Source organism: Megalobrama amblycephala, linkage group LG10, assembly GCF_018812025.1.
Source record: "Megalobrama amblycephala isolate DHTTF-2021 linkage group LG10, ASM1881202v1, whole genome shotgun sequence".
NCBI classification, from domain to species: Eukaryota; Metazoa; Chordata; class Actinopteri; order Cypriniformes; family Xenocyprididae; genus Megalobrama; species Megalobrama amblycephala.
The window spans coordinates 20,991,829-21,019,708 of record NC_063053.1 but is presented as its reverse complement, the minus strand read 5'-3'; the positions used below and the strand labels follow the sequence as shown (position 1 = coordinate 21,019,708).

At 37.0% G+C, this 27,880-nt stretch overlaps 3 protein-coding genes across 10 annotated transcripts in view; 2 read left to right on the top strand and 1 right to left on the bottom strand.

Annotated features, from left to right (window-relative positions):
- The window catches only part of zfyve26 (zinc finger, FYVE domain containing 26), a 30,875-nt gene extending 22,867 nt beyond the window's left edge, over positions 1-8,008 (top strand). For 3 of the 6 annotated variants that reach the window (XM_048205357.1, XM_048205356.1, XM_048205355.1), the window contains exons 32-42: positions 283-430; positions 670-879; positions 1,004-1,219; positions 1,823-2,020; positions 2,372-2,568; positions 2,756-2,915; positions 4,021-4,029; positions 5,823-5,882; positions 5,971-6,153; positions 6,287-6,337; positions 6,432-8,008. In XM_048205357.1, coding sequence (XP_048061314.1) covers positions 283-430; positions 670-879; positions 1,004-1,219; positions 1,823-2,020; positions 2,372-2,568; positions 2,756-2,915; positions 4,021-4,029; positions 5,823-5,882; positions 5,971-6,153; positions 6,287-6,337; positions 6,432-6,635 — 1,636 coding nt within the window. In that variant the 3' untranslated portion in view covers positions 6,636-8,008. The remainder of the gene's footprint in view (positions 1-282; positions 431-669; positions 880-1,003; positions 1,220-1,822; positions 2,021-2,371; positions 2,569-2,755; positions 2,916-4,020; positions 4,030-5,822; positions 5,883-5,970; positions 6,154-6,286; positions 6,338-6,431) is intronic. The other 3 variants (XM_048205360.1, XM_048205359.1, XM_048205358.1) reach the window with 1 other exon arrangement.
- A 296-nt stretch (positions 8,009-8,304) lies between these two features.
- rdh12 (retinol dehydrogenase 12) lies at positions 8,305-18,098 on the bottom strand. Its single transcript, XM_048205361.1, has 7 exons — positions 17,945-18,098; positions 13,906-14,024; positions 13,623-13,778; positions 13,430-13,534; positions 11,170-11,379; positions 10,876-11,065; positions 8,305-8,809 (listed from the first exon to the last, which is right to left on the bottom strand). Exons 1-7 carry the CDS (start codon positions 18,022-18,024, stop codon positions 8,707-8,709), a joined length of 963 nt encoding a protein of 320 aa, XP_048061318.1. The 5' UTR covers positions 18,025-18,098; the 3' UTR covers positions 8,305-8,706.
- On the top strand, positions 11,272-26,363 carry vti1b (vesicle transport through interaction with t-SNAREs 1B). 3 transcript variants are annotated; one of them, XM_048205364.1, is made up of 6 exons: positions 11,272-11,401; positions 19,413-19,471; positions 22,204-22,395; positions 25,031-25,204; positions 25,342-25,403; positions 25,507-26,363. In XM_048205364.1, the coding sequence occupies exons 1-6, from the start codon at positions 11,362-11,364 to the stop codon at positions 25,598-25,600; spliced, it is 621 nt and encodes a 206-aa protein (XP_048061321.1). In that variant the 5' UTR covers positions 11,272-11,361; the 3' UTR covers positions 25,601-26,363. The 3 variants fall into 3 exon arrangements, with proteins under 3 accessions (XP_048061321.1, XP_048061319.1, XP_048061320.1); XM_048205362.1 differs by lacking the exon at positions 11,272-11,401 and adding an exon at positions 18,764-19,053; XM_048205363.1 differs by lacking the exon at positions 11,272-11,401 and adding an exon at positions 19,071-19,134.
- Positions 26,364-27,880: the final 1,517 nt, after the last annotated feature.

Here is a 27,880-nt window from a genome sequence, read left to right as displayed (position 1 = left end):
GCTTCTTAATATTTTTGTGGAAATGATAAAACATTTTTTCAGGATTCTTTATTTTGAATAGGAAGTTGAAATTAACAGCATTTATTAAATAGAAATAATTTGTAACGTTATAAATGTCTTTACTGTCATTTTTGATCTGTTTAATGTCCTTTTTTGCATAAAAGGTTTTTTTTTTTTTTTTTTACTTTAAATTAAAATTACTTTTACCAACAACAAACTTTTGAATGGTAGTGTATCTTTACTTCACTTGTCTCTAATTCATTCTTCTCTTTTTATTCATAGCTACATCAGTAAGGTGGATGTGTTGAAGATTCTGGTCAGTGCAAACTACAAATACATTCCATCTCTTGACGATATTCAGGAAACGACTGCAGTGACGCGCCTGCGCAACCAGCTGCTGGAGGCCGAGCACTACCAGCTGGCGGTGGAGGTGAGACTGTTTACTTAAAATTCAAAGTAATACTTCAATCAATGATAAAATCACACATTTTCTTGCTTCTGTGGAGCACAAAAACAGATGTTAGGCAGAATTTTCATGCCTGTCTTTTCCAACAAATGAACGTGAATGAAGTTTAAATAGCACAAAATAAAGAGCAATTACTAATCTAGTCACATGTCTTGATTTTGGGTTTAGCTGTTTTTTTTTTGCAATCTGTTTATAATGCTCAGGTGTCGACTAAGAGTGGACTGGACCCGAATGGAGTTTGGCAGGCATGGGGTATGGCATCTTTGAAGGCTGGAAATCTGAGCGGGGCCAGAGAGAAGTTTGCCCGCTGTCTAAAAGCACCAGTAGATCGGAACCAGCTAAACCACGGAGTGAGACTTCTGCAGGAGATCGTTCAGCACCTGGAGTCCACAGTCAAACCTACTCTAAGCACGGTAATGCTACATCCAGACCCTAAAGACTTGACGGGATTCTTAACTTTCCTTACAGGATGTTTCTAAACACGTGTGTGTGTGTGTGTGTGTGTGTGTGTGTGTGTGTGTGTGTGTGTTTAAATAGACAGTGGATGAGGACATCTTGGCCTCTTTGCGTGAGCTGGAAGAGGCTCTCTCTGATTCTGCCCCTCTAGATGCCACAGAGAGCAGAGTTCAGCGGTCCGGCTACTATCAGGAGTGCCTGTTTTACCTGCTCACTTACGGCACACACTTGAGCCTCATCAGCTTTTACCTGCGCCACGACTGTCTGAAAGACGCACTCACCCACGTACAGACCAAGGTTCTGCAAAGTTACAGAGCACTTTACACATTTGCATTTATTATCAGTAAGATTTTTTTCAAAATTTATTTATCAAGGATTCATTCGTTTAAACAAAAGTGACAGTAAAGACATTCATAATGTTTATTTTAAATAAATGCCAATATTTTGATCTTTCTATTCTTTAAAGTATAGAAAGAATAAATGTATCGCAGTTTTCATAGAAATATAAATATAAAAATTGTTTTCAACATTGATGATAAGAAAGGATCTGAAGGATCATGTGGTGCTGAAGACTGGAGTAATGATGCTGAAAATTCAGCTTTGCCATCAAAGCAATAAATGACATTTTAAAATGTATTAAAAATTAGAAAACAGTTATTTTAAATTATATTTCAGAATATTACTGTTTTTACTGTATTTTTTGATCGATTAAATGCAGACTTGGTGAGTGTAAGAGACTTCTTTCAAAAACATTTACCCACTCTAATCTTTTGAACGGTAGTGTATATGTAATCTGATTTTATTTAGAGGTTTGATTTACCTGTATATGATAGAGAAACATGTACATTTGTGTTTATAAAGCTTCTCTCCCTCTCTTCATCTCTGTCTGTATGTTTTTAGAAGTGTTCAGAGGATGTGTTTCTGGAGGGCATTTTTCAGCCCTGTCTTGAACGTGGGCGGTTGGGGACTTTGCAGGGTCTGTTAGAAACTCTGGACCCCACACTGGAGACCTGGGGCTGTTACCTTCTTTCAGCCTGTCAGTTACTGCAGCGCAGGGGACACTACCACTCTCTGTACCAACTCCAACAGTTCATGATGGTACTTAACACACACACATACATACAATTTGGGTTTCCATGTTTTTGGGGACTCTCCATAGACGTAATGGTTTTTATACTGTACAAACTGTATATTCTCTCCCCCTACACTAACCTTACCCCTAAACCTACCCATCACAGAAAACTTTCTGCAATTTTAGATTTTCAAAAAAAAAAGATCATTATGTATGTTTTGTAAGCTTGTTTCCTCATGGGGATAAAAAAAATGTCCCCAAAATTTACTGGTATTACTATAACTGTGGGGACATTTGGTCCCGATAACGTAGGGAATACCAGGACCACATCCACACACTTTCTGCATCAGCAAATTTCTCCTCTTCTCTCTTTGTAGGATCACGTTCGCGCCGCTATGACATGCATTCGCTTCTTTTCTCATGGTGCTCGGTCCTACCTGCAGCTGGGAGAACAGCAGCGCTGGCTGATCCGAGCCAAAGAGCACCTGAGAACTTACCTACAGGAACAGCAGAGCCGCAGGAAATCACACAGCTCCTCTTTCAGGAAGAAAATGAGCTCCACTGATGTCTCAAGGTATTAAAAGGGGGGAAATAAACATATACTATACATTAGTATTATACACTATCCACATTTTCATTGTGTATAATAACATACGTTATTAAAATATTATATAGTCAAGATACTGAAATACTGAAGTTCCTCATTATTTTGGCTTCGGGCTGTTTTGAAGTGGTAACAGAACATGTACTGAATGTTGCAGACACGTCCACACAATCGAGCTGCAGTTGGAAGTGACACGCTTCTTACACCGCTGTGAAAGCTCACCATCCAAGACAGCTGTAGGCCCCGCCCCCACAGGGAACAGTGGCCCACCCACTCTGTTTGGAAACAGCCCCATGAAGGTGGATGTGGCCTGCAAGGTGAGCTAGGAAAACATGCTCTTTCTGTACACACAGTTTAGTCCTTTTATTGCTAAAGGTGCAATTACATGAATGAAATTTCAGCAAAATTTCAAAAGCAAGAAAGGTCCATTGTCTGTTAGTGTAGCGATGTATGAAACCTGCTCACACATAAGTCTTTCTGCTTGTCAACTTGCCGAATCTGTGTGACCAACTGGAACCCATTGTGCAATCTGTGTGGGAAAATCGTTCACTCAAGCACGCAACTTCTCAATCATGTGGAGTCCTTTTGAAATGACTGGATTTCACCCGTGAAAATTCTCAGAGCAACAGTTAAAGGTGCTACAGAGGATGTTTTGTTTTATACATTTTTGCAATATTACTTGAAACTGTCTTTACTAACTGATAAAATACTATTTATTAGGTGCACTGAAAGAAATAATATTAATATACATCCTCTGTGCACGAGGTAGGGCCTTAAAAACATCAGCCAATCATTTATGCGATGATCGTGTAAACGATTGGCCCTCTGGTTTGTCAATCACTGCCATGACGTTCCTTGTGAGAGATGTGCGCGGCTGCGCGCTCCAGTAACTTTCCACACTCCACAGGCGCCGCATGCAATGTTTTTGTCAGGAGACAGGAGTAACAACTGCAGATTATGAGTTACCTGCGGTGAGTCCGACATAATGAATCCACTAACACGACACAGCGAATGCCAGTGGTAAACACTCGTGTTCCAATACTCGTGCACAAGTTTTGGGAGGCGTTCCCTCGAAATGAGCTGTGAAGAGGGGGGTTGTTCTTACGCATGCGCTCATTTCAAAAACTCAGTAACAGTCTTTGGTTTCTCAGTCGACAAAAAGATCCTCTGTAGCACCTTTAATGTTCTGTGGAAAATGACCACACCTTAATTTTGTAGGGTACTTTTTAGACAGTTCTTGGCATCTTCATTTATAAGATAGAATCTTGCCAAGGGGCGAGAGGAAACGGTTCATATCTATTCAAATGAAAATAAGTGATCTTTCACATATTTTAATAAACTATCAAAATTTATGATTAATATAAATCAATACATTTTTGTTCTTTTCTGGTCTGTCTTATGTGTGTATATTCGGTTTGTAAGTGTTTAACTGTAAGTATTTCCATGAATGGATTCCACATTTCAGTTTGAGCTGATTGCTTGTTTTGAATCACGCAAGACTGAGAGTGTGTGCTTAATGCATTTTGTAGGAAAAGAGATAATGTATGCATGTGTGGTTAACAGCATTAACTTTACAAAATACTGAAAAAGAAGCTTTGTTATATGCATTAACTGCAAAATTATCCTGTTTCCTAACATTTTAACTGCACATCATGCTTAAAGTTCTGTACTCTAGGGTTGCATTTTACACTGTCAGATGTGATTATTTTTCAGTATGCTGAGATATAATGTATCAGATTTAAAACATTTGTTCGCATTTGTGGCCCATATCAGATGCCAAAAATTCTGATGTTTTTGCTGTTTACATGCATGCAACAAGATATGTGACCTTGGACCACAAAACCAGTCTTTTTTTTTTTTAAATTGAGATTTATACATCATCTGAAAGCTGAATAAATAAGCTTTACATTGATTAATGTTTTTTAGGATAGGACAATATTTGCCCAAGGTAAAACTATTTGAAAATCTGGAATCTGAGGGTGCAAAAAAAAAATCAAAATATTGAGAAAATCACCTATAAAGTTGTCCAAATGAAGTCCTTAGTAACGCATATCCACTCTTTGATGTATTTACAGTAGGAAATTAACAAAATATCTTCATGGAACATGATCTTTAACTAACCCTTTAAGCAGCACAACTGTTTTCAACATTGATAATAATAAGAAACGTGTCTTGAGCACCAAATCATATCAGAATGATTCCTGAAGGATCATGTGACACTGAAGACTAGAGTAATGTCTGCTGAAAATTCATCTTTGCCATAACAGGAATAAATTATATTTTAAAATATAAGAGACTTCCTTCAAAAATATACAGGTGCTGGTCATATAATTAGAATATCGTGAAAAAGTTCATTTTTTTTTTTAATTGTAAATTATTTTTAAAAATGATACTTTCATATATTCTAGATTCCCTACATGTAAAGTAAAACATTTCAAAAGTTTTTTTTTTTTTTTTAAATTTTGATGATTAGAGCGCACAGCTCATGAAAGTCCAAAATCCAGTATCTCAAAATATTAGAATATTTCCTAAGATCAATCAAAAAATGGATTTTCAAAACAGAAAAGTTCAAGTTCTTTAAAGTATGTTCATTTGTACATTATAGCAAATGACTTGCTCCTAGCACAAATTACAGCATCAGTGAAGTGTGGCATGTAAGTGATCAGCCTGTGGCACTGCTGAAGCACTATTGAGCCTTCAGATCATCTGTATATTGTTGGATCGACTGTTTCTCATCTTTCTCTTGAAAATATCCCATAGATTCAGGGGTCAGGCATGTTGGCTGGCCAATAAAGCACAGTAATATCATGGTCAGCAAACCACTTGTAAGTGGTTTTTGCACTTTGGGCAGGTGCTAAAGTCCTGCTGGAAAAGGAAATCAGCATCTCCATAAAGCTTGTCAGCAGATGGAAGCATAAAGTGCTCTAAAATCTCCTGGAAGATGGCTGCATTGACTTTGCACTTGATAAAACACAATGGACCAACACCAGCAGACGTCATGGCCCCCCAAATCATTACTAACTTCAGAAACTTCCCACTAGACTTCAAGCAGCTTGGATTCTGTGCCTCTCCAGTCTTCCTTCAGACTCTGGGACCATGATTTCAACATGAAATGCAAAATTTACTTTTATCTGAAAAGAGGACTTTCGACCACTGTTCACTGTCCAGTTCTTTTTCTCCTTTGCCCAGGTAAGATGCTTCTGACGTTGTTTCTGTTTGAACAGGTGATGCTGGGAGGAAAGAACATTGAGGAAGGTTTTGGCATTGCATATCGAGTAATACAGGCAAGCATTTATGACACGGCTGTTACAGTTTGAGTCTTTGTCTCATTCACATCTGACTCTGATTCTCGTTTTCTTTCACGTGGTGCAGGACTTCCAGCTGGAGGCACTGGCAGTCTACATACGGGTTGGACAGCGCCTGGTCCGGCAGCGCCAGTACTCGTCTGTGCGGCAGCTGCTGAAGTGTGTAGGGGAGTCTGGAACGGCCTCTAAACACGACTGTGACGCCATTGTGCTCAGCTGTGTCTCTGTGGCTGATAAGAGTCCTGCAGATGTGAGTCCCCAACCTAATGATCTCTTTTTGTTCAGTTTGTGTTACTTTAAGAAATATATAATTTTATATAATTAAATATGAAAGTATATAATTTACATTTATATAATAATTAAGTATATTTTTTTTCCCTCAGGCTAAAGAACTAGAGACCCTGATTCTGGAGTGTAAGAGTGCAGAAAACAAGGTTAGGCTTCTCTTTTTCTCAGTCTGTATTTCTTTTTCTCTCACACTTTCTTACCATCATTCACATTCTTTTCTCTCTCTCTCTCTCTCTGTAGATAAAGGCATATCTCCAGTGCAGTAAGCTGCGGGCAGCGTATCTCCAGGCTGTGAAGCTTGAGCTTGTAAAGGCGGCTCCATTAGTACAGGACGTGATGCGGGCCGCTGAAAGCTCAGGTGACTCTGTCATGCACAACATCTGCCGCCAATGGCTCTCGGAGCATCAGGAACAATCTTCAAAGCAACGACACAGCAATAACTGATAACCACGACCAATCCCCATTGTGAACTCTAATTCCAATTGGACACTGAGTTATTCTGCTCTGCTTTGATTGGTTAGAGTGAAATAGTAATATGCCATGAAATGAATCACCATCGTGCCACTTTTGTAACATGATGTCCATTCACATTCAAGCTCAGTTTGGGAGCAGTCCAACTCCCATCCCAGAACAAAAACCTCATCCGTGGAGGGTGTGATGAAAGGGGAACAATCTACCAATCTGCCGAAAACTGTGCCAGGTTCACATCTGCATACATCTTCAGTATTTGACTGGGCTTATTCTCCTACCTCAGGAAAAGGGATTTTTCTTCTCATCTATGTAAAAAAAGACTAATCACTGTGTCTAAATCTCATCCTGATGGAATAAGGTAATATAGTAGTGAAATTACTCTGCATCTGCCATGAAATTAATTCTTATTTGAGTTCTTGGCAAGTTTACAATGGTGTCACTATAAATTTAGTGTCTCTTCAGATTGTGTCTCTTCTAAAAAAACAAAGCTGTTTATTTTGGTCCTCACTGAGAGATTGCACTCAGACGTGGTTGAACTACAAAAACGGTGTTATTAAAAGGGAAGGTGTGATTTACAGGCATTATGATAAGTGCGCTCTGAGAACTAACATAAGCAGTATCTTAGATATTGCAAAACTCTAAAAGTTACAACAGGAAAGTAAGGGATTCTGGGTATAACATGGCAATTTGAAATATACTGTATCAGTGAAACGTTGCTTATGTGTTTGTCTATAACGCAAATTACCCTACAATTCGCAACCTGAAATTATGTGCACTCTTTATGAATGTGTGTGAGAGAGAGTGTGTGTATATATGTTAATCATATTAAACTATCTCTGACCCTCCTGTAATTTGTTTTATAATGTGGAATCTGTGTATAATGTGTATAAATGTTTTTGTGTAAAGTAAAAAGGGAGGAGGGTTCCTTCTTTTTAGTGATATGTTACCCAAGTTTACCCAAAAATGAAAATCCTGTCATCATTTACTTCATGCCATTCCAAACCTGTGTGACTTTCTTTATTCTGCAAAACATTAAAGAAGATATTTTGAAGAACACTAGTAACCAAACAACACCTGAGCTAATTGACTTCAATTGTATGGACAAATAAAACACTGAGACATTAAAAAATATCATCTTTTATGTTCCACAAAAGAAAGTCATACAGGTTTGGAATGACAAAGGTGAGTGAATCATGACAGATTCCATTTTTTTGCTGAACTATCCCTTTAAGGGACTATGTCTGTTTTTTTTTTTTTCTTCCGAGGAACAAACTGAACAAATTCTGTTTACACAACCTATGCGCGTATTAAAATTAATAAAACTGTTACAGAGATGTTGCCAAAGAGACGGATGTACTTATGTCTGAATCCAATTAGAGTGACAAAGAAATTAGATATTAATTAAAATGAGTTATTAAATATATTTAGCTATACAAAAAAAGCTATTTTGCTAAAAAAAAAATACTGACTTCAGTTTAACTGAATGAATCTCAGTTTTTTTAGATTGTTTTAGTTAATTTTTTAAATCCTTGTGTTAATAATGAACCTCCTGATCATAGTATAAATTCTCTTTAATATTATTTGCAACATTTCCTTGTGTATTTGTATCTTTTAGCAAATAAAGAAAGAAATTCAAAAATGATACATTTTTTCACTGTATATATTTAAATATTTATCTCTGGTCATGAATGTATCACAGTAGTTAAAAGCACATCTGTATAAAAGACTTCAATATGCAGCTTCATGTGAGAATACTGAGATGGGAGTTAAAGCAGCGTTCAAAATACAGAATAAAAAACAATAAAACAATGAAATCAAAATTCAAATCAAAATTGTTCTAGAGTAAAAAAAAAACTCACTTGCTTGTCACAAGGGCATGATAGGAGAAAATTGTCAAAAAGGCAGAACAAAGTGGATTGTGCTATTTAAAAGCATAGATTTGAGTGATTAAGTGTTTCAAATTAAACCAAGAAATACATAAGAATGATCACTGAAAACGTTTAAGAAAGAAGAGAAGAAATATTAAGTGTGTCAAATAAATGTTTCAGTCCCACTCGATGCCTAACAATTCACAGCTTACATCCCACAGTTTCCGTGCCGTCTCCTCGCTCCGTCCCTGAGGGGCCACAAAAGCAGGGGCACAATCACTGTGTGGGACAGACAAAGTGTGAGAGAGATGTTTAATACTACGCCAGTACCAAACAAACTATGCATGATGTAAGAGCTACAGTAGAGGGCAAATTTTTAATAAATAATGATTTCAATTTTAGTCTATTTTAACATAAAACTATTATATGACTTCAGAAGAGATGACATATAGTGAACACATTGCATGGTCTGCTTTAAAGCAAAGTCCCTTTCAATGAAAGTCTGTTCACTCAGCGGCCATATTTGCAACGCCTCCGGGCAGCTATTTGGTGCATCCAAGACCAAGTCCTATATATTTGAATGGGGGAATCCTGAAATCTCAAAAACTGCTTGCCAAACTCACAATTAAATAATATATTTAAAATCAGAAGCAAAATCTGACATGTACTTTTGCATAAATGTTGTTTCTTATGCTCAAATAGCATTAAAAAGGCTTATTTTTCAGGCTAGACCAGCCAATGCGCATGTGCAGTCCTAAGCGCAAGTCTCAGGTTTCTATGGGAACCGGAGCTTCTAACAGCAGCTGCAGTGACGCAGTAACTGCAAACCAATCAGTGATTGGCTCTTTTACTCAGAAGACGGGACGTATTCCGCCATATTGCGCGTTGCAGTTTCTCCCATAGACATCATGATGTCTATGGTTTCTCCCATTCACAAGTAATAGGAATGAACCATCTTTCTGTATCTATAGTCTTTGTTTAAAGGTGCCCTAGATTTAAAAATTGAATTTACCTCAGCATAGTTAAATAACAAGAGTTCAGTACATGGAAAAGACATACAGTGAGTCTCAAACGCCATTGTTTCCTCCTTCTTATATAAATCTCATTTGTTTAAAAGACCTCCGAAGAACAGGCGAATCTCAACATAACACCGACTGTTACGTAACAGTCGGGATCATTAATATGTACGCCCCCAATATTTGCATATGCCAGTCCATGTTCCCAACATTAAGAAAGGCATTAGACAAGGGCAGCCAGTATTAACGTCTGGATCTGCACAGGTGAATCAACAGACTAGGTAAGCAAGCAAGAACAATAGCAAAAAATGGCAGATGGAGCAATAATAACTGACATGATCCATGATTACATGATATTTTTAGTGATATTTGTAAATTGTCTTTCTAAATGTTTCGTTAGCATGTTGCTAATGTACTGTTAAATGTGGTTAAAGTTACCATCGTTTATTACTGTATTCACGGAGACAAGAGAGCCGTCGCTATTTTCATTTTTAAACACTTGCAGTCTGTATAATGCATAAACAACTTCATTCGTTATAAATCTCTCCAACAGTGTAGCATTAGCCGTTAGCCAAGGAGCACAGCCTCAAACTCATTCAGTAAACATCAATGTAAACATCAAAATAAACACTGTACTTACGCGATTAGACATGCTGCATGACAAACACTTTGTAAAGATCCATTTTGAGGGTTATATTAGCTGTGTGAACTTTTTTTATGTTGTTTAAGGCAAGCACGAGCTCTTGGGGCGTGGAGCACCAGATTTAAAGGGCCACACACCCTGAATCGGCTCATTTCTAATTATGCCCCAAAATAGGCAGTTAAAAAATGAGTATTTTGAGCTGAAACTTCACAGACACATTCAGTGGACACCTTAGACTTGTATTACATATTTTAAAAAAAAGTTCTAGGGCACCTTTAAAGGCACAGTTCACCCCAAAATGAAAATTCTGTCATCATTTACTCACCCTCATGTCATTCCAAACCTGTATGACTTTCTATGGAAAACAAAAGAATATACTTTGAGAAATGTCTCAGTCCATACAATGAAAGTCATTGGTAACCAAAACTGTTTGGTTTTTTAAAAAAAATCTTCAAAATATCTTCTTTTGTGTTCCATAGAAGAAAGACTTACAGGTTTGAAATGACACGAGAGTAAGGAAATGATAAAATTTCATTTTTGGGGGGTGAACTATCCCTTTAATGATTCTTTTATGGTGTTTGACCGCACCTGCCCCCATCCACTTTTTTATATGAATAACAATGGCCAAGATATCTTGAAAAAAATTAACCTTCAGCATCAAGCAACCGTTCTGAAGTGTGCTGTACCTGAAATGTTTGCCTGAGATTGACTGGAGCTCCTCAGCGACGGCGCAATAGACAGAAGTTTGAGCTCCTTCCTTCGGGGTCTTCAGGAACATGGAGAAGACCGCAAACAGCAGCGACATTGCTGTAGAATGACGCACCAGCTCTGACCTCACCGTCCCCGGGTGCAGAGAATTCACAGTCACATTTGACCCTGATGAAATACAAGTCAAACTGACTTTTGCTGCAAAGCAGGATTCAGAATGTACCATTTCTTTTTTCATTTTAGATCCATGTTTGAAACGCAGCAGTACTCACCGTGGAGCCTGCGCGCTAGCTCGCGTGTGAAAAGCACGTTAGCCAACTTGCTCTGGCAGTAGGCAAGGCCGCTGTTGTAGCTACCCTGACTGTGCAGGTCGTGGAATCGAATCCAACCGAAATTATGTGCCAGGGAAGAAACAACCACGATTCGTGATGGTGCGCTACGCTTCAGCAGACCAATGAGGAGATATGTCAGCAGGAAGTGACCTGAATGAAAAGAGGTGCAGACGTGAGTTAAAACATCAGTGTTATTTTATTATTATTTACTATAGTAGTAATTAGACGATTAGATTTCATTTTTATATTTTCATTAAATTTTTTTTTATTTCTATTTAGCTTTATTTTTATTCCAATTTTAGTACTTCAACTTAATTTATTTTAGCTAGATCAGTTAGTTCAGTAAGTTTTTCAGCTAATATTTATATTTTATTTTAGCCTTATTTCAGTTAACAATAAAAAAAATGTTAATGATTTTAGTAAACAATAACAACACTTTCTAAACTTTTTTTATTATTTCTTCTGATATCTTAATAAAACATGCCTATTAACTGACAGATATTGCTAAAATATGTCCTGAAATAATACCTGTCAGGGGGCTACATATGCTTTTTTTGACAGTAAGAAAAGCTCTTGTTTTTTCATGTTCCGGTTTGGTGAAATGTCTTAAAGGGGTCATGACGTGGAATTTTTATTTTATTTTAATATGTTCCTTGAGGTTCACTTATAATGTTAATAAAGTTTTTTTTTGCTCAAAAAAAACAAATATATATGTGTAAAACAATTATTTTCAACATACATTCTGACCCTCTTTCTGAAATTATCCATTTTTAAAGAGCAGCTCCTTTAAAGCTTGTCAATAAACAGCCACTGTTATGATTGGCTAACGTCATTTCATAGGAATCAGTATCAACGCTCACTCGCTATTGCACATGAGTGTCTTGAAAACATTATCCATATAAAACCATAATATACAGATAAAGAATTATAAAATCATTTACTTGCGGTTTGTGATGCTGCTGTCCAATACAACTGACTGCTTCATCCTTTAACAAAAGTTTCTTTGTGAACTCTCCATTATACTGTGCCTTATTTACAAAACAAAATTCTCAGAACAAACATTTATTCCCCTGACAGAGGTTTCAGGGGAATAAATAAATCCACTAGTTTCTGATGCTGGGATCCTTCTTAAGTCTGTACAGAAATGCAAATGAGCTGTTTAAAATGGACGTGTCAAAGCAAATGTTCTTTCACTCTTCATTTGTCATCTTGTTGGCAGACTCAAGCCACTCTGTTTGCTTCTGACGCAACGCTCACATCCAGTGTAGGCAAATATCAGCCATTAAGTGACTGAACAACAGTGGGCGGAGCCTACGGTGCAATGATGTATAACTATTCGTCAATGTCTTGCTCTAGAGGCAGTCATATGCAAATGTATTTGCCCGTGTGACGCCACAGATCCCCCAATATCCAAACAAGCTATTTTTGGAGCTTAAAGGTGCTAAAGAGGATCTTTTCGTCGACTGAGAAACCAAAGACCATTAGTGAGTTTCTGAAATGAGCGCATGCGTAAGAACAACCCCCCTCCTTCACAGCTCATTTCAAAGGAACGCCTCCCAAAACTCTTGCATGAGTATTGGAACACGAGTGTTTACCACCGGCATTCGCTGTGTCGTGTTAGTGGATTGATTATGTCGGACTCATCGCAGGTAACTCATAATCTTCAGTTGTTACTCCTGTCTCCTGACAAAAACATTGCATGCGGCACCTGTAGAGTGTGGAAAGTTACAGGAGCGCGCAGCCGCGCACGTCTCGCACAAGGACTGTCATGGCAGTGATTGACAAGCCAGAGGGCCAATCCGCGCACGTCTCTCACAAGGAACGTCACGGCAGTGATTGACAAGCCAGAGGGCCAATCGTTTACGCGATGATCGCGTAAAGGATTGGCTGATGTTTTTAAGGCCCTACCTCGTGCACAGATGATGTATATTAATATTATTCCTTTCACTGCACCTAATAAATAGTCTTTTATCAGTTAGTAAAGACAGTTTCAAGTAATATTGCAAAAATGTATAAAACAAAATATCCTCTTTAGCACCTTTAATTAAATACATGCTTTGTTTATAATGAGGATATTTTAAGCTATGAAACTTGCAGGATGTAATATAAAGTCCTTTTATATGTCAAAAATTCAAGGCAAATTTGATTTCTCATGTCATGACCCCTTTAATATAAATACGTAAGTATTATTTACACTCACCCAGATGATTGACACCAATCTGCATCTCAAATCCATCAGCCGTCTTCATATAAGGACACATCATGACACCCGCATTATTGACAAGGATGTGCAGGTGATCTACCTCTAAATGAAGAGACAAAAATCATTAATAAAAAGCAAAAATATCTTTTTTTTTGGTGGTTGAATTACATCAGACATCATAAGGCAGTACCTCGCAGGAATCTCTGTGCAAAGGCTCGGATGGAGCAGGTGTCGGCCAGGTCCAATTCCCTCACCTCCACTTTAGCTCCTCCCACTCGTGTACGGATCTCTGTCGCCGCCTCTTCACCTTTCTCCACATCACGACATGCCAGAATCACACGTGCACCTGTTGGCAAACAGGTCTGAACTGTTACTTCAGTAAGCCTTATTTAAACTGAATTAATACAATTATTTCATTAGACATTTCCAAAGTTAAAAGGTATTTAGTAAAGGTGTTGAGGAATTGGACAGACCTCGAAAGGCCAAATCCAAAGCGGTTTCCTTCCCAATTCCTGAGTTTGCTCCTGTGATCAAGGCAACTTTTCCATCTAATCGTGCTGTGGATCGACACATTCCTCCTGCTGCATATTTCCTGCACAGACATTGCAATTAAATATAAATAGATTTATTTATGGTTAATCACGGCATTCGGATATCAAATATCTGAATATGGACTGTTGTCCATGGCAACAGTGTGTAACTGACCAGGAATCTGTTTCTCCATGGAGTCTCATGGTCTCAATCAGCTCCCTAGTTTGTGAATCAGTATATCACATGTACAAATGTACAAAGGACCCTGGCTCACTACACATTAGGACACTATTGGTTACATGACAACATCCTCACTGTACAATGTCACTACTGGCTCACATGATTTATGTTTTGCACTTTAGCACTTCCGTCAAGGGAACATTAGTGAGCATTGGCCCTTAAAATGGACTCCCTGATCAGTGCCCTGACTACTGAACTAGGCAGCTGATTGAGATCCACTCAACCAGTCTCTACAAGCGTATACTTACCAGACACTTTATTAGGTACGTCTGTTCAACTGCTTAATGCAAATATCTAATCAGCCAATCACATGGCAGAAACTCAATGCATTTAGGCATGTAACCGAAGCATCAGAATGGGGAAGAATTTAAGTGATTTAAGTGGCTTTGAATGTGGCATGGTTGTTGGTGCCAGACGGGCTGGTCTGATCATTTCAGAAACTGCTGATCTACTGGGATTTTCACACTCAACCATAGGGTTTACAGAGAATGGTCCTAAAAAGAGAAAATATCTAGTGATATGCAGTTCTGTGGGCGAAAATTCCTTGTTGATGTCAGAGGAGAATGGCCAGACAGCAACTCAAATATCCACTCGTTACAACTGAGGTCTGCAGGAGAGTGTCTATGAACTCACAACATGTCGAACCTTGAAGCAGATGGGCTACAGCAACAGAAGACCACACCGGGTGCCACTCCTGTCAGCTCAGAACAGGAAACTGAAGCTACAATTCACACAGGCTCACCAAAATTGGACAATAGTAGATTGGAAAAACGTTGTCTGGTCTGATGTGTCTTATTTCTGTTGCAACATTCAGATTGTAAGGTCAGAATTTGGCATAAACAACATGAACAGGGTTCCCACTCTTTTTCAGCGATCATTTTCCAGGACATTTTCAATTTTACAACAATGGGAATAAATACTGGGATTACGCCCTAAAGTAATATATTGCTCTGTAAAAGGTTTATTGCCATGACTTAACTATAAAATCAGTTTTTAATATGAGCTCTTAATCATACATTATGACTTGGGAAGATTGTTTATGTTAAAAAAAGGTAATTGCGACCTTTATATCTCACAATTCTAAGAAACGAAGTAAGAATCGCAAGATATAAACTGTCAAATGCCAATTTGTCAGTGCCAAATGCCAAAATCGCAATTCTGACTTTTTTTCCTGGCAATTGCGAACTTATATCACAATTATGTAAACTCGCAATTGTAGTAAACATTTTTAGACTTGTGAGATAAAAAGTTGCAATTAGGCTAACATTTTTTATTTATTATTCAGAGGCGAAAACAAGATTCCATAGTTTATTGTTATTACTTAAAGGGTTAGTCACCAAAAATTAAAAAATTCTGTCATTTATTACTTAATTACAATGCTTCAGGAAGCATCGGAGCACAGATGAATCAGTGTGTCGAATCTGCTGTTTGGAGCGCCAAAGTCACGTGATTTCATCTGTTGGCAGTTTGACACGCGATCTGAATCATGATTCGACACACTGATTCATTTGTGCTCCGAAGCTTCATGAATCAGTGATTTGAAATCGGCCATCACTAAATAAGTCGTTATTTTGTTTTTTTGACGCTCCAAAAATATTCTCGTCGCTTTATAATATTAATATTGAACGACTGTACTCACATGAACCGATTTAAATATGTTTTCAGTACCTTTATGGATCTTGTGAGAGGAAGTGTCATTGCTCCCTATGCAGGCCTCACTGAGCCATTGGATTTCAACTAAAATATCTTAATTTGGTAGGTCTTACGGGTGTGGAACGGCATGAGGGTAAGTAATAAATGACAGAATTTTCATTTTTGGGTGAACTAACCCTTTAACTACTGATGCACACTTCTATTTTTTGGCAGTAAGTTTTGGAAGATCATTATCTTTGCAAGGTGGACTTTTCAGGGTAAGAGATGGACTAAAAATAAACTCCAACACCTTACAGCTAGATTTTGGAAGATAAATTCTTCAAACAGTGGTACAAGAGGATGTGGTGCTGGTCCTTCAAGAGTCACTCTCAATCTGTCCTTCTATAAAGCCTATAAAAAAATCTGTCTTCTTGTATTTTACTACAATTCAGTATGTAATTCTTAAATGGGGGGCATTTTTTAGGATTCTTTACCTAATCAAAGTCTCTGAGATACTGAAGTTCTGGAAAATGGTGGCACTGAAGACTAAAGGGTTTCTGATGGTTTCACACTTAATTCTTCACCTTAATTCTTAGTTATTTTGCAGTTAACGTGTCTTTTCTTATCCTTATCTTATCCTGTTTTTGTCTGACCCTGCTGATCCAATGAGCATTTTGCTGTCCAATGGTCATGCCTTAACAGCAATTTCTAGTATTGCATTAATATTGCATCCTTCTTCTGTGAATTTGATAATTTTTGACTTTTCAGTCTGAGATAAATCTCTTTTTGGCTCATTTTATCTGTAAAAGAAAACAAGCCTTCATAAACTAACTTCATGACTAAATACAAAATTAATAATAGTTATTAAGATGGATTGGTTTGGAATTGGTAAAATGTGCTTGGGAAAAATATGATCAGAAAATCAACTTGCATAATAATTAAGCAAAAAATTATGAATTTAAGCAGTTAATAACATACTATAACAATATAATAACTGCTGCAAGTGGCAACACAAGACTAAACATCATCATTGAAAAAAATACTACTCTCACGTGTCAAAATGCAACATTTATGAACATTGCACTTTCTGCAACTAACAGTGATTGTTTTAGGTCAGTGATAAACTCTTTGGTCTCGACTAAAGAAAAACCCAAGTAATTTTCCAAGACAACTACAAGATTTTCCAGGACATTTGACATTTTCTCTAATTTTCCATGTGTTTTCCAGGACTGGAAAATTTGTCATCAATTTTCAAGGTTTTCCAGGACGAGTGGGAACCCTGCATGAAACCAAAGATCCATCCTGGCTTGTATCATCGGTTCAGACTGCTGGTGGTGCTTTAATGGTGTGGGAGATATTTTCTTGGACACTTTGGGTCCCTTAGTACCAACTGAGCATCGTTTAAACACCACAGCCTACCTGAGTATTGTTGCTGACCATGTCCATCCCTTTATGACCGCACAGTACCCATCTTCTGATGGCTACTTCAAGCTCAAGTCATCTCAAACTGGTTTCTTAACAATGACAATAAGTTCACTATAATCACAGTAATCAATACATAACCAATAAGAATAAAAATCCTAAAATCTTGATTTGTATTTCATACATTTATATTCTTGATTTAGCATTCCATAGTCCTAAACTATGATTATATACAGTATATATACGCAGCGCGGTTACGCGAAGGGGCGGGGTGATCCGCCCATGCTGTCATTCTATTGGTTGGTTTCTAGAGCAGATCATGTCAAGAGGAGGCGTTTCCACCAAGCGCCAACCTTCAGCAATATTGTGCCGATTACTGCGCTCATTTTACAATCGATAAATAATATCGTGTCGTATGTAGAATGTGATTTCCATTATTAAAAGGTCGACTTCGGTTATACTAACACTTGAGACTATTTAAGACACTGCACTGGGCTGCACGCTTCAGTGGCTGCAATGCTTTACCTCCATAGACTGATGTTTCTGTCTTCTCTGATGCTCTCATCCCTGACGCACATTGTGCTCTTGATTTACAGAAAGAATGAAGGTTTCCATGCAAAGTCCTTTCAGAATAAATAAGACTGAATAGCATTTTCAAATCTTTCTCTCCAAAAAAGGCAGAATTACCTGATTTGAGGAGACAGCAGCCTTAAAATCATCGCGACCACCCCTAAACCAGCCGCGATCACTCCGAGCATAAGCATCATGAAACCGTGTGCTTCCCTCCGTCTGTCTCTGTCGGTGTGGATGTGTTCAGCCTCCCACTCAAATCTACAGCTGTGCTCCCAGGGAATGATGGGATTGTAGTTTCTATTGTCTGGACAATTTATTCTCAATATTCATTAATGTCTTGTTGAAAAAATATTGTATTTTAAAATTATTTTATTTACATTTACTAGGACCTTATTTTTTATTATTATATAATTATTATCTCTCTCTCTCTCTCTCGTGTGTGTGTGTGTGTGTGAGAGAGAGAGAGTTGACGTTTTTGTAGTATTGTAAAATAAACAAAGCATGGCAATAAAAATGTCTTAAAAATGAAACTTTGAAATAAAACCTTTTCAGGAACTAAAATCATAAAAACAAATGTGAACACCTGATTCTTGTTTAATTTTGGTAAAAAGCCATGGTACAATCTTAATAAGTCGTTTATGTAAGTTAATTACGGATATATGTATTTTTCAAATTAAATTTTCAAAACCAGTTTATTTGGGTTTTCTGGATAATGCAAACTACAGATCCCACAATGTATTCATGACACTAGCTGTCTATATGTTTGCCCTGTTGAACTGTTGCACATTTTTGTTAAATTTTGCAATATAATGCATCTTAAAATATAAGTGATACACGTAAATATTATTAAATCTGCTTTTTAGGTGTTAGAATTTTTAAAAACAATGTCTTGGATCTTTCGCTCCCTTTTTGTTTTCAGGCAAAATCAAAACCACCTATAATCACGAGGTCCGACACGGAAGCATCAGCTGCTGTCCCGAGGATCTTGTTATTGCCTGAAAAGCCGATTCTTCTCATTATTTTCAGATCACAGCAAACGTCAAACTCACTGTTGTTTTATTACAGTCTTATTGATATCGAAAAGTCACGTTTATTTGCTTAAGGCTTGGTTAAAATCGCTCCCAATATGTCTTCCGAGGAGTTTGAAAAGCTGCATGAGATGTATAAATCTCTGTATGAAGAAGTGAAGTTGATACCTGAACGGGCGCAGAGATGCCAGGGAGGTGAATAAACTCTTGATATCTAGAACTGAATAATGACAGCAGATGTGGTTGTCCACAGAGTATTCGGACAGTTGGGTGCAGGTACAAGTGTGTTTATTAGAGCAGGACTGAAATACGGTTTTGGTATTTTTTTTAGCATACGTTTTTGCTTTTCAGCGTTATTTTACTCAAAATTATTATTATTATCATTATTATATCACAGAGGCTACAGCTGGAAACAGCAAGATGTCAGTCTACCCCCGATATCCCCTAATGTCAGTTGTCTGCCTTGTGTTATTATGGGGTTATATATATATATATATAAACACATAAGGTGGGTTTCTGGACTCAACCTGACTAAACCCATTTTTGTTTTCCAGAGGAAAGGAAGAGGATTGTCAGGGACTTTGATGAGCGTGTTTCAGAGGCTGAAGAAGTGGTATGTTACAATGTTAACATTAATGTCAGTCTTAAAGGGTTAGTTAACCCAAAAATGAAATTTCTGTCATTAATTACTCACCCTCATGTGGTCCCAAACCCGCAAGACCTTCATTCATCTTCAGAACACAAATTAAGATATTTTTGATATAATACAAGAGCTTTCTGAGCCACACATAGGCAACAACGTCTTTGCACCTTTGGAGGTCCAGAAAGGTAGTAAAGACATTGTTAAAATAGTTCACGTGACTACAATGACTGCACTGTGTTCACTACGTCAATAGCATAGGAGACTGACATTGACAAGACAAGAAATTGTAGAATAAAGTAATTATTTTTGTTTTGTTTTTGCGCACAAAATGTATTCTCTTCGCAGAGTACTTAATGACAGAAATGTCATTTTTGGGTGAACTAACCCTTTAATTCACACTATAGATGAAAGTTTGGACACAATCTCAAAATTGTGATTAACAGTCCTAGAAAAGTCAAATTAAAGAGTCATGTTAATTTCTATAGTAAATTATAACCTCTTATATAATTTATATTATAATTCTTATATAATTTATGTTTGGCAAATAGAATGGAATGAGTGTATACATAACAAATTATATGAGGTGAATCCAGTCATAAATCACTGTTATTATTTTGAAAATAGACATGATCATGTTGTGTATACAAGATGTCGAATTGGTCATTCAAGACTCACTCATTCATATTTAGAAGGAGAAGTGAAACTGGTTTGTGACTTGTGTAAGAATGTTTTAAGTGTAAAACATATTTTAATAAAATGTCCAGTTTTAAATGGCATTAGACAGCATTTTTATTCAGAAAATATATTAATGGACATTTTTTAAAAAGGTCTCTCCTGGAAGAATTCTAGACTTTTTTTTTTAATCACAAATTAAATTGAAAAATTATATATGATATTATTATTATTATTGCTGTTGTTGTTGTTATTGTTATTTATGCATGTTTTTGTATATTGATTGTTCCCTAAGAATTTTTTTATATTATTGTAAATAATATATTGAAATGATATTGTAATGAGAATGTTTAAATACTGTTAATATTTCCATGAATATAGCCTTTGTTGCTAATATGGCATTAAATCATGAATAAATAAATAAATGAATAATTATATAATTATTTTATAAATAATAGGCTAGAAATATATATATTTGTTTTTTTTAGAAATGCAATCTCTATAAAATATGACATTTGTTTTGGCAGCTATCATTACCTTCAAGCAATAGTTAACGATGGGAAAGGTTTATGATATTCTGATATTGAAATTTTTTGGCATTGACACAGTACAGTTGCATTAAAATGTACTAAGAGTGGGAACCCTGATGACATTTACATTATATTTGTATTTTAATGCAAACCATGCAAGGTTTCTTAGAAATTTATATTAGTAAACAAATATATGATGCTCTCAGCAGATAGGGTGGAGGTTGTCAGCTCATTCCACTTGAGGGTGAAGGATTTGAAGAGTTTCATAATTCTCACGAATGCCCTGTCCAAATACCCACACTTGCAATCTTGGCTACTTGAGAGCTTGTGCACATAACAGGAAGTAAGTGCGCAAGACTGTTATAGTGCAGTATATTTGTAGACACAAAAGTGGATACAGGCAGTGAGACAGAGCGCAACGGGTCATATTACTATAAGAAATGCATTGGATGGGGTTGTAATGAGCGACAACATATGCTAAACAAACCAACAAAAACAAACCATTCATTATTTTTAACCATGTCAAAGAATTATTTCACCTGTCGCCGATTACGTTCCCCTCCAATGCATTTCGCGGAGACGTGCCCCCGTTTCTTGACTCCACCCCCACGTCAAACCTGTGCCATAAAGAGAACCGCACAGAAAAGTGCAGCGCAAAGGAAAACCGGTATCGTGAGCGCACGCTTGACTGAAACGCAGAATAAAATGAGCGTTGCAAATGATTTAGTAGGTTTGAGCATGAAAAATATGTGGCAAAGATAAAATAGGATTTTTGTAATTGATTATGTTTTTATTTTTGCACTACTTTATTTTATTTTGCAATTTATTATTTTTGTTTGCAAAACTTATTTTTTTCCGCTCAATACTTTATTTTTCCTTTTCAATTCTTTATTTTTGTTTGCAAAACATTTTTTTATTGCTCAATTCTTTTTTTTTTGTGTTTTGCAAAACTTTATTTTTGTGCAAAACTTTAAGGCATTAATTTGACTCCATACAGAAAGCTTTGATGATTTGCATTGCAAAAATAAATTTTTTTGGACCAGTTTGAAACACCAGGTGGCAGTAGTGCTTCAGACAACCAGTGACAGTCTGCCTTGTTAGAACATGCAAAACAGTATAAAAGCGATAGCTCACCAAAAATGGAAAATGTTGTCATTATTTACTCACTCTCAAGTTGTTCCAAACCTGTATGAATTTCTCTCTTGTGCTGAACACAAAAGAAGATATTTGGAAGAATGTCGATAACCAAACAGTTGATAGGACCCCATTGACTTCCATAGTATTTTTTTTTCCCCATACTGTGGAAGACAATGGGGCCCATCAGTTGTTTGCTTACCGACATTCTTCAAAATATCTTCTTTTGTGTTCAGCACAAGAAAGAAATTAATTGATTGAAAGTGACAGTAATGACATTTATAATGTTACAAAGGATTTCTATTTCAAATAAATGTTGTTCTTTCTATTCATCAAAGAATACTGAATGTGTGATGTCTCTCCCAGCTTCAGGGCATGGAACAGGAGCTGTTTGGCGCTCCGTCATCCTTCCGAACCCCCATGTCAACAAAGATTCGACTGTACCGGCGAGATTTGGCCAAACTGCAGAGAGACATACGCCTCTCAGCAACACCAGGGTTTTCAAGTCACCTTGGAGACAGCAGACAAGGGATTTATACTGCACAGAATGACCAGAGTGTAAGTAAAGTCTTGCCAGTCCTTCATTAGAAAGAAGTAGTTCACATAATAATGAAGATTCTCTCATGAATTACACACATTCACATGCATTTTGCAAAGATTAGGGTTAGAAAGTCTGTTTGTTTGTTGTGGAAAAAATGTTTATGGTAGGAATAAGATCAGCTGATGAAAGGGCTTCCTTTTTGACATGTTTATATCATGGTGACCTTGGTGTTACTGAGGATCGACAAATTTGACCATCTCTTCTTGATTTGGATTAAGAAAGAAAACACACTGCCTTGTACTTAGAGAGGCTGTTGTGTTTAAATTCAAGCTACTCTTCCTTGATTACACACAAGTCTTGCTCAATTATGTATACTAGGGCTGCACGATTAATCGCATGAGATTGTCATGCGTGTCTCATCAGTAAAGCCGGTTCTGTGATTAGCGGTAAATGTCCATCACCTGCTTTCAAATGGAGCGGCACTTAATATACAGAGCCGTAGTTCGCGGACAAGCTACGCAATATCGCGTTCATAATCAAAGCCGATTCATCTGCGATTATGAACGCGATATTGCGTAGCTTGTCCGCGAACTACGGCTCTGTATATTAAGTGCCGCTCCATTTGAAAGCAGGTGATGGACATTTACCGCTAATCACAGAACCGGCTTTACTGATGAGACACGCATGACAATCTCATGCGATTAATCGTGCAGCCCTAATGTATACCATGATGATAGAGAATTTCTACATCTCTCCAGTTGGATCTAGTTTTCATCAGGCTAGAACTGGCTACAACCCACCTCCACAAATGGGTATTCCTACAGGAAATTCCTTAAGTACACCAGAGATCTCTATCTTCCCTGCGGGTTTTTTTAATGACACACCTTGCCAGCATTCCACAAGTGATACGTAAGCTTGTAAACTGTTATATGGTGTATAGTGTTAGCAAAACACGATACTCGTTCGGTTTGTTGTTTTATTTGTTTGATTGATTGAAGGGAGTCTTAAATATGCTTTCCCAATAATTGTCATTCTAGTTATATAATAAAAAACAAACAAAAACAAGTCCACCCAGTTTGTCATTGCATACACACACAAATCAACAGTATGAGATGCTGGTGAACTCCCTACCACTTTACAAACAAAGATGCCTGTTGCGCTGGAGTGGAATGATTTTTTTCTGTTGCGCACACAGGAGGTTGCCTTGAGCAAGGTCGTCCAGTATGTCCCAAGAGTCCTGTTTCTGAATGCTCTGATACTGAGGAAGTGAAGGTCATAAGAAAGACCTAAAAAGAATAGCATATGCTTTCTTTTGAGTGGACTTTATGAGGGATTTATGAGGCACTTGTTTGATTCAGTGACAGTCAAAAGAGCAATAGTGAGGAACAGTCACTGCTCATTTTTTCATCCGTCTTCAGCTCCATACATATTTTTCCCTTTAATTTTCTCTGGTTTCAGTCGTTCTAAGCCTGAAACCAAACCAACCAGCACTGATATTGATTACAGCATTACAGCATTTAAGTCTAAGCTAAAGAAAGTGTTTGAAAATCAGACAAAAATACAAAGACTCATCTCATTAAGTATTGTGAATCAAGTAATTAAACCAAAAAAATGAAATGAAGATGAAAAATGAAAAAAAGATGAAACAGTGTATTATATTGTAATATACAATATACTCTCAAAAAAATGATTCTGGCTGCTTGCTCAGTTTATTTAAATAAAATAAGCTGAACCAACACAAATCTTTAGTTTTTTACTTAACTGGCATTTGCACTCAATTGTACTATGTTAAATGAAATTAAATTAGCAAAATGTTAGGTTAACCTAAACCATTTGTGTTAGGACTACACAAATCATTTGTTGCATTGATTGAAACTGGGCAGTGGATTTCTAGTTCCCAGCATGCTTTGCGTAGGGATAGATCTGGACAGTAAATGTTGAAATTAAGTGCTGTTTAATGTGTTTTTTAGGAAAGGGAAATACCTTTTAAAGTTTGATGTTCAGTTATATTTGACATTTAAAAGAATTTATGTTATGTCGATTTTTATGAGGTTACCATTATGCTGAAGTGTAGACCTTGTGGTTAGGCTATGGGTGGCTACATGAAATAAATGTATGTTGTTCTCAACAAGCTTTAATTGTGCTAAAGCCAGTGATGAGAAGTTCTTTATCTGATCATTACATGCATGCTACAAATGTTTCGCAGAAAACTTGAGCAACTCTGCACAAGGGCACCAGTCTGAATTGCAATACCACTGGTTGGATCAACTAGAGTGAATTATGTTCAGGAAACATTCACAGAATATGTCAAATGAAACTGGTGTGATCTCATTCAATTAGGATGAATTTTACTCATCAGTACAATTAACTTGGCTTAAGTTCAAATAAATCAGTTCAACTGTGTGGAAATAGGTGTCATAATTGAATTAAGTTAGACCAACAAGTTATTTTTTTAATAGACTTATGTTATTAAGGATTATACAGTGTGTTAAAAATAAACTAAAAGTTGTGCTCTGTTGTAGTATTATCTGTATTTGATGTCAGTTAACCAGTCAGTCATTTTGGCTAAAGGCGAACACTGGTATTATGAGTATGCAGCAGGTCTTAGTTAAAGAGTTACTAATTCTCGAATTGTTATGTTTGTTTTTGCAGACCCATCTTCAGTCCCAGCGTGCTTTGCTCATCCAGGGGACAGAGTCTCTAAATAATGCGTCAAAAAGTATTGAGCGAAGTCAACAGATTGCGGCAGAGACCGACCAGATTGGCACAGACATCATTGAAGAGCTTGGAGAACAGAGAGAACAACTGGACCGCACAAGAGACAGAGTGAGCAAGAGATATCTAGACCATTCCCCATTATTGTTACTGTTGAACGAGCAGATAATAAACTGCACAAGTGAAATGTCTAGAATGAATTCACTTCTTCTCTCTTTCTCTTCTCTTACTACCCCATTTCTAATCAGTTGGTTCACACGGGAGAGAACCTGAGCCGCAGCAGGAAAATCCTGCGCGCAATGTCCAGACGGTGAGACTTGCACACTTGCGAAACACATTTTACATCACTAGAATTATTTCCAAATCTCTTTCTGAGAATATACTCAATCAAGCTTCCGTTCCTGTCATTTCAGACTGGTGACGAATAAACTCCTACTATCAGTCATTATCATCATGGAGCTGGCCATCTTAGGGGCGGTGGTTTACTTGAAGTTCTTTCGCAAGTAGGCAATGAGACACACAAGACTGTAAAAGACTCCACTTCTTCCTTTTCTTCTTCGTCATGTTCACTGGTGTCTGGCCCGGTGACAATGTACTGGATGCTTTTGTGACTGTGGGTGTCACATGGACATGTAAGAGCGGTTATTTTAAGTGCTAAACTGTATTAGCATAAGTAGTGCTCTCAGGGTGAAAAGAAGACCATGGTGCATTCAGACTGCTGGAGGATCAGGACCTGTATAAAGAGGAGAGATGGCTTTACTCCCTCCTTGGCTGTCTTAAATAAGGTGCCAAGGCGTAGATGTAGATGTATGGACAGATGAATGGTGTAAATGAAGCAACCAGTGAAAAGAGTGGAAAAAGAATATATATGCAATCTATCTGCATTTTTATACACATCAATCACTTTAAAGGGATAGTCCAATTAAAAATGTACATATGATTCTGTTATCATTTAATCACCCTCATGTTGTTCCAAACCGCATGTAAAAAACAACATTGGACCCCATTGACTTTCATTGTATGGATAAAAAATGGTTGAAACATTCTTCAGAATACCTTCTTTTGTATTTCATAGAAGAAAGTAAGTCTTACAGGTTTGGAACGACATGAGGGTGAGAAACTTATGCCAGAGTTTTTATTTTTGAGTGAACTCTCCCTCTATTACTGAACTTTTAACTGTGATCAGAATTATATTGTGTATTAGACTTTTTTTGAGAGAAGTGATAACATGGCATTAAATGTAACAGCTCTTGGGGGTTCGTTCCTAAAATTGGGTGTGTGTTTTCCTTTAGTTTTTCCACCAATCTGTCACAACAAAGCTGAGGGTACTCCAGGCCAAGAGAATGACAGCTATAAACATGCACATGACTTGCTTCATAAGCCTTGGTTGGTGGAGAAAGGGGTGTGTTTAGCCTGTCAGATATGGGGGTTGACATTACTGTAAACATAACTGAGAATAAAGTGACAGGAACACCTGTTATAGTGGAAATAGCAATGTCCAGGGCTATCAGGTCACCTTGACATACTGACATTTTGCCAGCTGACTGTTGGTATTTTTTGTCATTTTAGGACAAAACAGTAGTAGTATCAGTGGAGGCCAGTCACTTGCAATCATGTTTGTGAGTGAGCAGGTGATACACCTTTTACACGTTGTTTATAATCTCCATCTATCATCCCATCACATTCCGCAGTCATACACAGATGTAATGATGTATTGATAGGATTATAAAAGGGGCATAACAGGTGAATCAGCTGATTACACCTTCAAATCAATCACAAACCCAAACAAAAGGTCTTTTTGTAATTGCATTAGGTGGATTAGTTTATTAATGGCGCTTACTAAAATAAACGTAATTGTTACCAGTACTCAGGGTGAGGAATTTGAACAGCTACATTTATCAAATTAGTAAACCTAACCTAACTTGAATAGCCTTACAATGAAGAGACTATTAAATCAAGATTAATCCCTTATCAAAATGCATTAATTAATTTAAAACAATGCAAATATGAAAAGTTAATTATAAGGTGTGTATATTCCAAATACTTTGTGTTTTAATGTAAATAAAATTTAGATTAATCTTTCGTTGCTCAGTCTAACTGACTAAACTGTTGATCATATTTGCCAGATTTAGTTTTATTATTTGGCATTTTCAGGATCCATCTAAGACAAACAAAGCATAACTGTTTATTCTAAATGTTGGGGGGTGGTTTCCCTGACAGAGAAAGCCTAGTCATAGACCAAAATGGCACTTTAAACCAGATTAACAGAAATCTGTTTTCTCTGTCATGGATTTAAATAGTCCGAGACTTAGTTTAGTCCAGAGTTTAATAAACTGATTTCCTGGAGGAAGACTAAAGCTACTCCAGGACTAAATTGAGGCTTAAAGGAGGCAGGTTTAACATCAGATTACTGTTGTGTTTCAAAGAAGACACACACACACACACACACACATATATATATATATATATATATATATATATATACACACACAGTGGGTATGGAAAGTATTCAGACCCCCTTAAATTTTTCACTCTTTGTTATATTGCAGCCATTTGCTAAAATCATTTAAGTTAATTTTTTTCCTCATTAATGTACACACAGCACCCCATATTGACAGAAAAACACAGAATTGTTGACATTTTTGCAGATTTATTAAAAAAGAAAAACTGAAATATCACATGGTCCTAAGTATTCAGACCCTTTGCTCAGTATTTAGTAGAAGCACCCTTTTGATCTAATACAGCCATGAGTCTTTTTGGGAAAGATGCAACAAGTTTTCACACCTG

Bases quoted from the DNA above. Each gene is read 5' to 3' on its own strand.
- rdh12 (XM_048205361.1), bottom strand. From the start codon at position 18,024: ATGATGCTTATGCTCGGAGTGATCGCGGCTGGTTTAGGGGTGGTCGCG. The intron at 13,779-13,905 runs GTCTGTCCAATT...GTTTGCCAACAG, and splicing joins TTTGGATTTGGCCTTTCGAG to GTGCACGTGTGATTCTGGCA. The intron at 11,066-11,169 runs GTGAGTACTGCT...GTATTTCATCAG, and splicing joins GCTAGCGCGCAGGCTCCACG to GGTCAAATGTGACTGTGAAT.
- vti1b (XM_048205362.1), top strand. From the start codon at position 18,957: ATGTCTTCCGAGGAGTTTGAAAAGCTGCATGAGATGTATAAATCTCTG. The intron at 19,472-22,203 runs GTATGTTACAAT...TGTCTCTCCCAG, and splicing joins TTTCAGAGGCTGAAGAAGTG to CTTCAGGGCATGGAACAGGA. The intron at 22,396-25,030 runs GTAAGTAAAGTC...TTGTTTTTGCAG, and splicing joins CTGCACAGAATGACCAGAGT to ACCCATCTTCAGTCCCAGCG.